Genomic DNA, 13675 nt, shown 5'->3' on the forward strand with positions numbered 1-13675 from the left:
CAGGCAATTCTCCTGCCTGACTCCACGCCCCCCAACCACCACCCCCCCCCACCCCCCACCAGTATCTGGGATTACAGGTGAGCAACACCATGCCTGGCTAATTTTTGTATTTTTAGTAGAGATGGGGTTTTGCCATATTGGCCAGGCTGATCTTGAACTCCTGGCCTCAGGTGATCCTCCCAACTCGGCCTCCCAAAGTCCTGGGATTACAGGCATGAGTCACCGCACCTGCCCAGGTACACTCTTTATCCAGATATCTATGCGCCTTAATTCTTGACTCCACACTCCTGCCTCTCTCCCCAAGGCCGTCCCTGACCACCTTGTTTTGAATTGCAATCTGCCCTCACATAATCCCCACGCCTTTTCTGTTTATTTTTTTTCGACAGCTCTTTTTACCCTCTGACATTCTCTAGATATGGGGCATACTACTTGTCTCCTTCCATCAGAATGTAAGCTCCACGAGATTAGGAGTTCTGTCAGCCGTGTTCCCTTCTCTGTCAATCGCCAGTGCCTCCGAACAGCTCATGGCTTGCTCGGTAAACATTTGTGCAATGCATGAGGCCGCTTATGACCGGAATGGGAGGTGAGGGGATTGTTTTCTGGCTTGGACCAGCAACTGATGGTGGTGTCATCTGGTTGGGGAGGACGTCGGGGATGGCGGGTAACAATGTTAGTTGGGGCCAGGTTGAGCTAGACACGCAAATACAACTTTTTTTTTTTTTCCTGGAAACCCTGGAGGCTCGGGAGGGCGGGACAGCGTCGGAGGCAGGCAGTTAGACCATGCCAGGTGGCGCTGGGGCTTGGTGTCCTGCTACAGGCTTGGACCGAAAATGTGGACACATGCAGACTGCCTCTCCTAGAAGGCAGAAGCCGCATGCTCACCTGGACCCTTTGCACCACACCGCCTTATTCAATGGCGCACCCGCCACCCTTCGACAGTTCCTCTCCCTCCACCCCAACCCCACGCCGCGCGCGAGGCTGGCCCTTTAAGAGCCCAGCCCCGACTCCCTCCCACCTCGCGTGACTGCGAGACCCGCGCCGGGCCGGGGAATGGGGCGGCCGGGTGGCTGCGCGGGCCTCCGGTCCTTCTCACGCAACGCCTGGGCACCGCGCCCCCGGGCCAGGTGGGGCGGGGACGGGCCGCCTGACCTCTGCCCCCTAGAGGGATGTCGCCAGCTCACGCAAGCTAGCCGGGGGTGGGGTGGGGGCTCCGCGCCAGATATCCACTCCGTGGTCCCTGGCCCCCAGAGTCTTTCCTCGGCCCCCAGCCGCAGGATTTCTGTGCTCCACCAATCAAAGCACTAGCAACTCCAGGAGCCAAGAGGGACCCTCAAGGGCCGGTGGTGGATCCTGGCTGGAGGGACCGCGGGGTTGCAATCCAGACTAAGGCGATCCTAGAGGCGCTGCGGAGCTGCTAGTGAGCGCTCAGCGAACCTGCGCCTTTGCCATCCATTCCGATCCTTCAATCGAGAGGCGCGAACCTCAGCTAGTAGCCCGGGCTCTGGGGGACAGGGCCAGCCACGCGGCGCCTCTGGCCTTCCGGCGCCCGTGACCTCAGGACCGGGGTCGCAGCTCTTCTCACGCGAGCCGGGACTCAGTAACCCCGGGAAGGAGGTCACCACGCGGCAGCCCCGCCCCCGCCTGCCGAGTCCGGGTAGGCTGTAGCGCTGGGGAGGCATCTGCACGCCCAGTGTTCTGGTGGGTGCAAAAATGACGAAGAGAAGTCCCCGCACCCCAGGATGGAGCTTCCCGTACACTCTCTTAGGTCTGTCCTGGGACTTCTTCCTCAAACCCCCTTCTCGGCTGGGTTCTGCATTGCCCTTGGGACGCCTTGGAACTGGGGCTTCCAGGTGTCCCCAGCCCTCACCCCTCTATGTACAGGCACCGAGATGAGGTGTCCCATAGTGGGTTCTTGCCCACCCCCTCTGCCCTCCCCCACCCCCCGCCCTCCCCCATCCCCTTGCCCTCCTCCACCTTTTCCTCCTATCCCAGAGAGACCAGCCCGGTTCAAGGGGCTCCTCCCTCCATCTCAGCACGCTCCAGGGAAGGAGGCGTGGCCACACGTATGAGCCCGCCTATAAAGGTAGCAGTGCCTTCACCCTCACCCTGAAGGTGACAGTTCCTTGGAACCTTCCTTGATCCTTGTGATCCCAGGCTCTAAGAGTCCACTCTTCCCAGCTCAGCTCAGTACCTTCTTACAGCCACAGGTGAGTTGCTGGGGGGCTTCTGGCTTGCCCCTTCTCTCCCAATAAAAGGAACATTTGGGTGCCTCCAGGACTTCCTAGGTAGCTACCTGTCTAGCACCTCCAAAAAGGGAGGCTCAGAGTGTTTTTAGTGATCAGGCAGTCTAGCCCCCTAGTGGGGAAACTGAGGCCAGGGGAAGAGGAGGACTTGCCCATGGTCCCACAGCTGGTACCAGACCTCTAGATATGGATGGCATCTCATTCAGGACTTCAGGACCCAGGCTCCAGCTCCATCCCCTAGTAAGTGACTCCCTGCCCACCATGGGGCTTCCCCATCAAGGCCACCTGGCAGGCTAGAATATGTGCAGCCCCTCCCTCAGGCTTTCTGATGACAGGCCCTTCTCCTTGGGTGGGCAGGATGAAAGGAGGGGGTTGGCTGGGTTCTTACCAGCTATACCCTGCCCTAGCCTAAGAAGCTACTCCTGGCAGATTTTACCCTCCCAAGGGTGGCTTGTCAGTGCTGAGATGTCCTAGACAGCTGAGACAATAGAGGCAGATCTGTGCAGGAGTCCCAGGCCTTTCCTATCTCATTGACCATCTTCTTTGTCCTTTGCTGGTAGACAATCAGGGTGACAGATTGCCAACTGCAGGGAGCTAGAAATACCAGTCCCTAAAAACTCACCAGTCACATCTCCCTTGGCCTCCTACCATCTTACAAAGGCTGCAGGTCCTTGGGACACCCATTGTGCAGAAGGGGACACCATGGCACACCAAAGCCTGGTACTGTCCTCTGTTCACTCTGGGATCTAGTGTGATTTAGCCCCTCCAGGAAGCCTCCCTCCACTACAATACTTGTGGTAGGAACCATCCATCTCCCTGTCTTGTGGTTCTCCTGTGGGGAGCCTCACTGGTAAGACTGTCAGCTTCCCCATGGCAGATCTGAGTTTCCTCTTCCCTCTGGATCCAGCTGGGCACTCTGAACTGAGGGATCTTGTCTCACCCTCTCTCAAGTGTTGAAATTGGACCCCAGAAAAGTAAAATGTGCAGTCCAAGATCACTTTGACTATAATGTTGGGTCTACTGACCTCCAGTCCAGGGTAGCAGGCAGATGCCTGATATGTTGGAGAGAGTGGTTTATGAATTTACACACTTTTTAAGGTCAAGCTTACAGAGAAAGTATTGTCTCAGTTTCCTTTCAGTTTAGATCCATTCCTGGTTTCCCTGATTCCAGTCTGGGGTTTTCTTACAGCCTAGTGGGAACCTTCCATTTATTCTCTGTTCTCTGGTAACCTGCAAAAGGGGGAGGTCCAAACTGTTCATTCATTGAGAATTGAGCCAAAAAAAAAAAAAAAAAAACCCAAAAAACCTCGGCCTGGATTTCTCTGACTAAAGAGCTCAATCTAGCTGGTCTCCAGCTGCCTTTAAACTGTGGGTCAGTTGAATTCAGAGAGCTGGGGTTGAGAGCAATGTGGTTTGGGAAGTGGCCATCCTGTCCCGTCTCTTCTTTACTCTGTCCTGGGGTCTGGTGGGATTTCCTGCATCCTGGGATTGAGCAGCAGAGAACTGAGGGTTCTGGGAAAATTCCTTCATTGATCTGACCACTCTTCAAAAGGAGGTACATGTGACAGCAGCTGGAAATTTCCAGGGAAGTGTCCCTAAAGAGTCTGAGTCCTGGCTCTGTCACTGATTGCTGGGGGACTTTGGGCAAGTCAGTGCTGCTTCCCCCAAATGTTAAATGAGGCTAAAGGATCAGATAATCCCTAATTCCCCTGAGAACATGGTTTTCCTAAGTGTGGTGGGTAGGACTTGGGGTGATACACATTGATTATGTGTTTATTTTAATGTGTTAGGGGAAAAATCAAAGTTGTACTTTCACACAGATATTGTTTATGATGATATAGATTTACAGTCGATTTTAGGAAAACGTGAAGTAAGTAACAGTACTGGTACTATGTGGAAATCACAGATTGACATTGGAAGATGTCATTTTAGATTGGTACAGCAGTTAAGATAAAGCATTCTGGAATTAGGCAACTTGGCTTGGGAGTCTGCATCCAACACTTTCTGGCTGTGTGACCTTGGGTAAGTTACTTATCTTCTCTGAGCCTCACTGCAGCCTACTTCATAGATTTGTGGCTAGTGCTGAATGAAGAAGGACTGTGAAATTCTTAGCCCACAGTGGTAGCTCAACAACTTCTCCCCACCTCATCCTCTTCTTCATGCTCAGTAAGCAGTTCTGGTGGAAAAGTTTCCCCTTTCCCTGATACTCTAGGATGTTGGCTCTTCTCATTCCCCAATCTGATGGCTTGATTTTTTTTCTTCCTGCCCCTTCTCTCAGCAGCCACCTCCAAGATCCCTACACTGATCATGCTTTTCCGAATCTCCATGTCGGCCACGGAGTTTCTTCTAGCCTCTGTCATCTTCTGTCTAGTATTCTGGGTAATCAGGGCCTCAAGACCTCGGGTCCCCAAAGGCCTGAAGAATCCACCAGGGCCATGGGGCTGGCCCCTGATTGGGCACATGCTGACCCTGGGAAAGAACCCACACCTGGCACTGTCAAGGATGAGCCAGCGGTATGGGGATGTGCTGCAGATTCGCATTGGCTCCACACCCGTGCTGGTGCTGAGCAGCCTGGACACCATCCGGCAGGCCCTGGTGCAGCAGGGTGATGATTTCAAAGGCCGGCCCAACCTCTACAGCTTCACCCTCATCAGTGATGGCCAGAGCATGTCCTTCAGCCCAGACTCTGGACCAGTGTGGGCTGCCCGCCGGCGCCTGGCCCAGAATGGCCTGAAAAGTTTCTCTATTGCCTCTGACCCAGCCTCCTCATCTTCCTGCTACCTGGAGGAGCATGTGAGCAAGGAGGCTGAGGTCCTGATCAGCAAGTTGCAGGAGCAGATGGCAGGGCCCGGGCACTTTAACCCCTACAGGTATGTGGTGGTATCAGTGGCCAATGTCATCTGTGCCATTTGCTTTGGCCAGCGCTATGACCACGACCACCAAGAACTGCTTAGCCTAGTCCTCCTGAATAATAATTTCGCGGAGGTGGTTGGCTCTGGAAACCCAGCTGACTTCATACCTATTCTTCGCTACCTGCCCAACCGTTCCCTTAATGGCTTCAAGGACCTGAATGAGAAGTTTCAAAGCTTCATACAGAAGATGATCAAGGAGCACTACAAAACCTTTGAGAAGGTACAGTCTGGGGAAAGGCAGGTGGATGGTGGGAAGCCGATGGGGTCAGGGCCTGGGAGGTCAGAGGTAAGAGGAACTGTATGGGGCTTGGCAAGTTCTCAGGGAGGCTTCAACCTGGGATCTTGAAGCCAGTTGTGGAATAGTCTTCTTCCTTGGTAGGGAAATAGAACCTTTTCTTGACTAACCCTTCCATGCTTCCACCAGACAGCAATAGCCACTGAATAGCCATTACATGCCGGACCCTGGGGCAGTTGTTGAGGGAGCCAGGAAGAGTTAAAGAGGTCATCTCCTGGCCTCATAATAGAAAGAAGATAAAGAGCACATCCAGGTGATAACAGTACAAGATGCTGTGTGTCAGCTGTCCCTTAAGTTGGGACTAGCAGTATTCTAAGGTAGTAGGAGACAGCCTTGCAGAGGCAGAGAGAAGCTGGGACAACAGCCTCAGGGGGCATCACCTCCAGAACAAAGATGCTAGGAATAGTGAAGGACCAGACCTGGATGGAGAGGTAGCTCTGGGTTTGAGATCTTGCTCACTTGTGGACTTTCCCTACCTAAGGGCCACATCCGGGACATCACAGACAGCCTGATTGAGCACTGTCAGGAGAAGCAGCTGGATGAGAATGCTAATATCCAGCTGTCAGATGAGAAAATCATTAATGTCGTCTCGGACCTCTTTGGAGCTGGTATGAGTTACCCCATGTGTCCTTCCTGTGCTCAAGTGCCCTGACCTGCCGCCTGCCTAACTTCTTCTGTTCTACCCTGTCCAGGGTTTGACACAGTCGCAACTGCTATCTCCTGGAGCCTCATGTATTTGGTGACGAACCCCAGAGTACAGAGAAAGATCCAGGAAGAGCTAGGTAGGTAGTGGCTCCCTTCAAAGGGGTCAGTGCCAGGGGCCTGGCCAAGTCTAGGCAGCCCCTGAATCCATCTTGTCCCCTGTGTTCTGCAGACACAGTGATTGGCAGGTCACGGCCGCCCCGGCTCTCTGACAGATCCCATCTCCCCTATATGGAGGCCTTTATCCTGGAGACCTTCCGACACTCCTCCTTCGTCCCCTTCACCATCCCCCACAGGTAAGGCCCCATGGAGACACTGCTGTCTGTTACTGGTCTCACTCCAGACCACATACCTGATTAGGGTTAGTGGGAGGGACACAGCGTGGGAGACAGGGAGATTTGCCTGTTGCCCTGAGCCTGACTGAGCTTCCTTTCTCCCTAGCACCACAAAAGACACAAGTCTGAAAGGGTTTTACATCCCCAAGGGGCGTTGTGTCTTTGTGAACCAGTGGCAGATCAACCATGACCAGTAAGTTCAGAGGTGCAGAGGAAAGGCTGGGTCTACCCTCTTAAGCTCTTATATATTATTAATACTATCATTGCATTGATCCTCCTGTCCATGGGCTGCTTGCCTGTCCTCTATCCTTTAGGGTTGGGGCTCTACTCACTTGATGCTTCTGAGCCCTGAGCTGCCACTGCAGTTGTCTCCCTCTGGTTACAGGAAGCTATGGGTCAACCCATTTGAGTTCCTACCTGAACGGTTTATCACCCCTGATGGTGCTATCAACAAGGTGCTAAGTGAGAAGATGATTCTCTTTGGCTTGGGCAAGCGGAAGTGCATCGGTGAGACCATTGCCCGCTGGGAGGTCTTTCTCTTCCTGGCCATCCTGCTGCAGCGGGTGGAGTTCAGCGTGCCACCGGGTGTGAAGGTGGACATGACCCCCATCTATGGGCTGACCATGAAGCACGCCTGCTGTGAGCACTTCCAAATGCAGCTGCGCTCTTAGGTGCTTGAGAGCCCTGAGGCCTAGACTCTTCTATCTGGTCTGGTTGGGCAGCCAGATTGGCGGGCTGGCCTAAGTGATCTAAGGTTCAGCCTGAAACTCATAGACACTGATCTGGCTACAGTTTTGCTATCTGGGCTGTGGGCAAGCCTAAGGGATACTGCCTGCCCCTACCCTGGACTTGCCTCTGCACACCCTCCACAGACAACAGGTAAAACAGGGCCATACAGATGCTGATGGAGCCTTCCCAAGTTGTGGTGCTTGAGCTAGGAGGCCTGCTAGGGTTAGGAGGTCCTTAGGCCTCTGAGAAGCTCTGAAGAACTCTCTGGAAGCCCCTGGGCCCAGCAGCTAGCTGGCTCTGTGCAGGTGCTGACTGGCTTGAGCAAGTTAGAACTGGCCACACCAGGACCCTGTCCAATCTTTGACAATTGGGAGCTGCCAAGAGTGAAGGGACGAGACAGCCCAGGATACTGGCACAGAGGTAGTCTCACTACTTGAACTAGGCTGAGCAATCTGGTCCTATGGGTCTAGGACACAGTTCCTGGGAATATCACATTCCTCTGCCCTTCCTGTAGGCAGGAACACAGAGGGCTGCCTTCTGGCCTTGTAAAACCCTTGTTGCTGTCCAGGAGGGGCTGGGGACTTGTGTCTACGGGGAGCAGAGCGCAGAGGCAGTGCACATATTCAGGCACCAGGATTGGGGCTGGAGTGAGGTTGTGGTATTTCAATTACCTTCTATTGGTCTCCCTTCTCTACACTCTTGTAATAAAATGTCTATTTTTAATGTTTGTACACAACAATCTTTCTATTCTAGCCTGCATTGTGCTTACATGCTTGCATAAGAGCTTAAGAACCATTGATTTAATGTAATAGGGAAAGTTCTAACCCAAGTATCCAAAATGTGTAAGAACAACTACCTGAGCTAAATAAAGATATTGTTCAGAAATCCTATAGGTGGAGATTTTTTAATTTTAAATGATTCATCACTCATCTAAATACTTACCCTGAACCCCATTCTGTGTGGGGTTTTACTGTAGGGAGGAAGAAGAGGAGGAGCAGTGAGGAGGCGAAGCTGCTGCACTTGGGCAGTCTATTTGAAGGACAATACTCTAGTTTTTGAGACAGTGTCTTCAGGTCGTCCAGGCTGGAGTGCAGTGGCACCATTTTGTTTCACTGTAACCTCCACCTCCTGGGCTCACGCGATCCTCTCACCTCAGCCTCTGAGTAGTTGGGGCCGCAGGCACATGCCACCATGGCTAGTTTTTTTTTTTTTTTTGTATTTTTTGTAGAGATGGGGTTTCATCATGTTGCCCAGGCTGGTCTCAAACTCCTGAGCTCAAGTGATCCACCCGCCTTACCCTTCCAAAGTGCTGGGATTATAGGCATGAGCCACATCGTCCGGCCAGAAGAAGACTTCTAATCACTATGCTGACTTATTCCCTCTCTAACTTATCACAAATTGATGAACAATATTCTCTGAATTAGGCAATAAGGATATCAAGTGAATATAATGCAGTCCCTGCTTTCAAGAACTTCCCAAAATGGTTGAGGAAACTGACACATAAACACATCATTCAACTCACTGTGGTCAGAGCTCTACCAGACAGATGCATACGGGAGGTGGGGTCCAGAGTTGGGGGTGGCGCTGGGTCGGGGAGTAGGCACTGGGAGAGATTTTCAGGTCTTTTTTGTTTGTTTGTTTGTTTTTGAGATGGAGTCTTGCTCTGCTGCCCAGGCTGGAGTGCAGTGGCACGATCTCAACTCACTGCAAGCTCCACCTCCCAGGTTCTCACCATTCTCCTGCCTCAGCCTCCTGAGTAGCTGGGACTACAGGCGCCTGCCACCACGCCTGGTTAATTTTTTGTATTTTTAGTAGAGATGGGGTTTCACTATATTAGCCAGGATGGTCTTGATCTCCTGACCTCGTGATCCACCTGTCTCGGCCTCCCAAAGTGCTGGGATTACAGGCATGAGCCACTGCGCCCGGCTCCAGGTCTTGAGGCTATCTGAGCCAAGCCTTCTTTGAAGGATGAGAGGCAGTCTCTCACTTGGGACTGATAGCATTAGTTGCTGAAGTCCAAGCGGGTAGACTCTGGTCACAGTTTTATGGGGAGAGGGGTTCTCAGCTCAGCAGTTGTAATCTATTCCTCACTCTTCATGCCCTGGTTGAGGTTCTGCAACCACATTAGAACCCACATCTCAATACTGAAAACCACTGTCCATCTGGGATGGCAGAGTGGTGGTGATGCCAAGTATGTCAGAAGCTGGACCCACATAGCCAGGAGTTGTTCTGACTAAGGGGCTGAAGGGAGACACACCTTGGGATGTGACCTCCCTACCCTACCCCAGACCAGCTTTCTTCCTGAAGCATTGCGTAGTGGCCAGCAGTTGCTGTCCATGCATCGTGCTTCCTGGCAGGGGTAGATGGCTCCTGCTCACCAGGAGCTTCAGACTACTTCAAGGAACAACCAAGCTGAAGTCAGCTGCAGCAACCTGCTTTGTGCGGTGGTGGCGGGGTGGGGGGAGGGGGGAGATGAGAAATTTGGTGCTCAATCATTCTCGTATTGATTTATATTTTCTACTTAATAACTTGCATTTATGCTATATACATAAACAAGTCATGAAAGCATGCTATGTGAAAGAAGTCAGACACGAAAGGCCATGTATTGTATGACTCCATGTGTATGAAAAGTCCAGAATAGGTAAATTTATAGGGACAGAAAGTAGATGAGCAGTTGCCAGGGAATATGGGGCAGAGGGAATTGGGAGATGCAGAGTTTACTTGGGGTGATGTAAATATTCCAGAATTAGAGAGCGGTGATGGTTGAACAACTTTGTGAATATACTAAAAACCAGTGACTTATGCAGTTCAAAATGGTTTAAATGGTAGAGAAAAGGCCTGGCGCGGTGGCTCATGTCTGTAATCCCAGCTCTTTGGATTGTGATTCAGGGCTTTTTGGAGAAACAGTTATCGTAAATCTGGGATGAGGAATATAAGAGATAAGCCTGAGATGCTTGGTCATACCAGATAGTAAGGATGCTACAAACACTACCAGGAGTTTATCAAGTCATTCTGGAGCTGACTTGAAGAGGCTCCAACTCTGGGAGACAGGACAATTTGAGTGTCATTAATAATAATAACTGCCATGGATTAAAACCCATCAAATGTGTTAGAATTCATAAGTTTATACTTTTATTTTTTAAAGAGAGCTGGTTCTTTATAGGAACCAACTAAGTAACTTGAGAAGCGAAAAAACAAAGGTAAAGAATCAAGAATTGACCAGGTGCAGTGGCTCATGTCTGTAATCCCAGCAATTTGGGAAGCCAAAGTGTGTGGATCACTGGAGGCCAGGAGTTCGAGACCAGCCTGGGCAACATGGTGAAACCCTGTCTCTACTAAAAATACAAAAATTAGTTGGGCATGGTGGCACATGCCTATAATACCAGCTACTCAGGAGGCTGAGGCACGAGAATCGCTTGAACCCAGGAGGTGGAGGTTACAGTAAGCTGAGATCACACCACTGCATTCCAGCCTGGATGACATAGTAAGACTCTGTCTCAAAAAAAAAAAAAATCAAGAATTTATTCTACCTGTCCTATATGAACTATACCTATAAAGAACCAAATAGATGAGAAAGAAGCATCTGTTAAAAATATTCCAGCTGGTCGCAGCGGCTCATGCCTGTAATCCCAGCACTTTGGGAGGCCGAGATCACCTGAAGTCAGGAGTTCGAGACCAGCCTGGCCAACATGGTGAAACTGTGTCTCTACTAAAAATACAAAAATTAGCCAGGTGTGGGGTGTGGTGGTGGGCACCTGTAATGCCAGCTGTTTGGGAAGCTGAGACAGGAGAATTGCTTGAACTCGGGAGGCGGAGGTTGCAGTGAGCTGAGATCATGCCACTGCACTCCAACCTGGACAACAAAGATCGAAAACTCCGTCTCAAAAAAAAAAAAAATCAATTATTATGTGAAAAAGAAATTATAGAATTAGAGTGTCATTATTTTGTAGCCACCAATAAATTAATAGATCTAAACATTGTGCCTAACAACTGCTGACATCATAAAAGGAGAGAAAATCAGACGTCATGTGACTCCTAATGAAAGAACACAACAGCATCTACAGTATTGTCAAAGGGATTACATTAGAGGCTGACCAAGCCTCTGGAACCAGCTGCCAATTTGCAATAAATACAGAGGATGAAGGGACGTGAACTGCAACATGAATGTGCAGTCAGTAAAATTCAGACTTTGGAAGACTCTGTAGGTCAAAAGGCCTGGGTTCTTCAACAGAAAATCTATAAGGAAAGGAAAGGGATGGAGGGAAAACTTGTAGATGAAAAGAGACTACAAAAAGACATAAAATTTTAAGAAATGAACAACATTAAACTATAATAGACATATAATATAATATATAATATAGTATATGATATATGACATATGATATATGATATAATATAATATATCATATTATATATAATTAATATAAAAAAATCATGGCCAGGTGCAGTGGTTCACACCTGTAATCCTAGCATTTTGGGAGGCCAAGTGGGCAGATCACTTGAGGTCAGGAGTTCAAGACCAGCCTGGCCAACATGGTAAGACCCCATCTCTACTAAAAGTACAAAACTTAGTCGGGCGTGGTGGTGCATGCCTGTAAATCCCAGCTACTTGGGAGGCTGAGGCAAGAGAATTGCTTAAACTCGGGAGTCAGAGGTTGCAGTGAGCCAAGATAGTGCCACTACACTCCAGCCTAGGTGACAGAGTAAGACTCTGTTTCAAAAAAAAAAAAAAAAGATAATCATGTCCAGGTGACAAATAAAACTGCTAAACAACAAATATACAGAACAAATTTTGAAAGTATTCAGAGAAAAATGAAACATTACATACAGGGAAACAAATATTTAAATTATTGTTGACGTTTTGTCAGTAATAATGATGGAAAGAAGATAGTAGAACAACATCTAAAGTTTTGAAAGGAAAAAAATCCTGTCAACCCAGAATTCTATATCCCAGCGAAAATATCACTCAGGATGAAAAGTGAAATAAACATTTTCAGATGAAAGAAAATTAAGAAAAGTAGTTGTCAGTAGGTCTGCATTGCTTTATTAGAAAGGCTAAAGGAGGCTGGGCACGGTGGCTCATACCTGTAATCACAGCACTTTGGGAGGCCAAGGCAGGTGGATCACCTGAGGTCAGGAGTTCAAGATCAGGCTGGCCAACAGGGTGAAAATCCATCTCTACTAAAAATACAAAAAATTAGCCAGGCATGGGGCACACGTCTGTAATCCCAGCTACTTGGGAGGCTGAGGCAGGAGAACTGCTTGAACCCGGGAGGTGGAGGTTGCAGTGAGCCGAGATCGTGCCATTGCACTCCAGCCTGGGCCACAGAGTAAGATACCATCTCAAAAAAAAAGTTGAACTAATAGAAACAGAAAGTAGAATGGTGGTTACCAGGGTCAGTGTGGTGGGAGAAAAGGGTAGATGTTGGTCAAAGGCTACAAACTTTTAGTTGTAAGATGAATAAGTTCAGGGGATCTAGCATACAGCATGGTAACAATAGTTAACAATACTGCATTGGCCGGGCGCGGTGGCTCAAGCCTGTAATCCCAGCACTTTGGGAGGCCGAGACAGGTGGATCACGAGGTCGGGAGATCGAGACCATCCTGGCTAACACGGTGAAACCCCGTCTCTACTAAAAAATACAAAAAAAAAATTAGCCGGGCGAGATGGCGGGCGCCTGTAGTCCCAGCTACTCGGGAGGCTGAGGCAGGAGAATGGCGTAAACCCGGGAGGCGGAGCTTGCAGTGAGCCGAGATCGCGCCATTGCACTCTAGCCTGGGTGACAGAGCGAGACTCCGTCTCAAAAAAAAAAAAAAAAAAAAAACAATACTGCATTATATACTTGAAATTTGCTAAAATGTTGTCACCAGAAACCAAACCAAACCAGAACAAAAGCGACTAGGTGAGGTGACAGGTGTGTTAACTAACTTAATTGTGGTAATCATTTCACAAAATGCCACATTGTATACCTTAAAATTATCCACTTCTATTTGTCAATAATACCCAATAAAGCTAGAAACAAATCTTTTTAAGTTAACACACACACACAAAAGAAAAACATATATATATATGCACAAATAAATATATTTAGCCATAAAAAAGAAGGAAATCATGCCATTTGCTACAATCTGGATGAACCTGGAGGACATGATGCTAAGAGAAATAAGCCAGGCACAGAAAGACAAACCTGCATGATCTCACTTACATGTGGAATCCAAAAACCACTCATACAAGCCGAGAGTAGAATGATGGTTGCCAGGTTGCTGTGGGGTGGAGGAAATGGGGAGACAGTCAAGGAGTACAAACTTTCAGTTATAAGATGAGTAAGTTTGGCTGGGTGCGGTGGCTCAAGCCTGTAATCCCAGCACTTTGGGAGGCCGAGATGGGCGGATCAGGAGGTCAGGAGATCGAGACCATCCTGGTTAAAACGGTGAAACCCCGTCTCTACTAAAAAATAC

General features: G+C 49.4%; 1 protein-coding gene across 4 annotated transcripts; it reads left to right on the forward strand.

Annotated features, from left to right (window-relative positions):
* The first annotated feature begins 2078 nt into the window (after positions 1-2078).
* On the forward strand, positions 2079-8106 carry LOC117070364 (cytochrome P450 1A1). Of its 4 annotated transcripts, none has more exons than XM_033189363.1 (8): positions 2079-2207; positions 4312-4409; positions 4522-5375; positions 5932-6058; positions 6143-6232; positions 6325-6448; positions 6594-6680; positions 6873-8106. In XM_033189363.1, exons 2-8 carry the CDS (start codon positions 4403-4405, stop codon positions 7156-7158), a joined length of 1575 nt encoding a protein of 524 aa, XP_033045254.1. In that variant the 5' UTR covers positions 2079-2207; positions 4312-4402; the 3' UTR covers positions 7159-8106. The 4 variants fall into 4 exon arrangements, with proteins under 4 accessions (XP_033045254.1, XP_033045255.1, XP_033045257.1 ...); XM_033189364.1 differs by having other exon boundaries at positions 4525-5375; XM_033189366.1 differs by lacking the exon at positions 4312-4409 and having other exon boundaries at positions 2089-2207; positions 4525-5375.
* Positions 8107-13675: the final 5569 nt, after the last annotated feature.

This window comes from Trachypithecus francoisi, unplaced genomic scaffold (assembly GCF_009764315.1).
Source record: "Trachypithecus francoisi isolate TF-2019V2 unplaced genomic scaffold, Tfra_2.0 Lachesis_group3, whole genome shotgun sequence".
NCBI lineage: Eukaryota > Metazoa > Chordata > Mammalia > Primates > Cercopithecidae > Trachypithecus > Trachypithecus francoisi.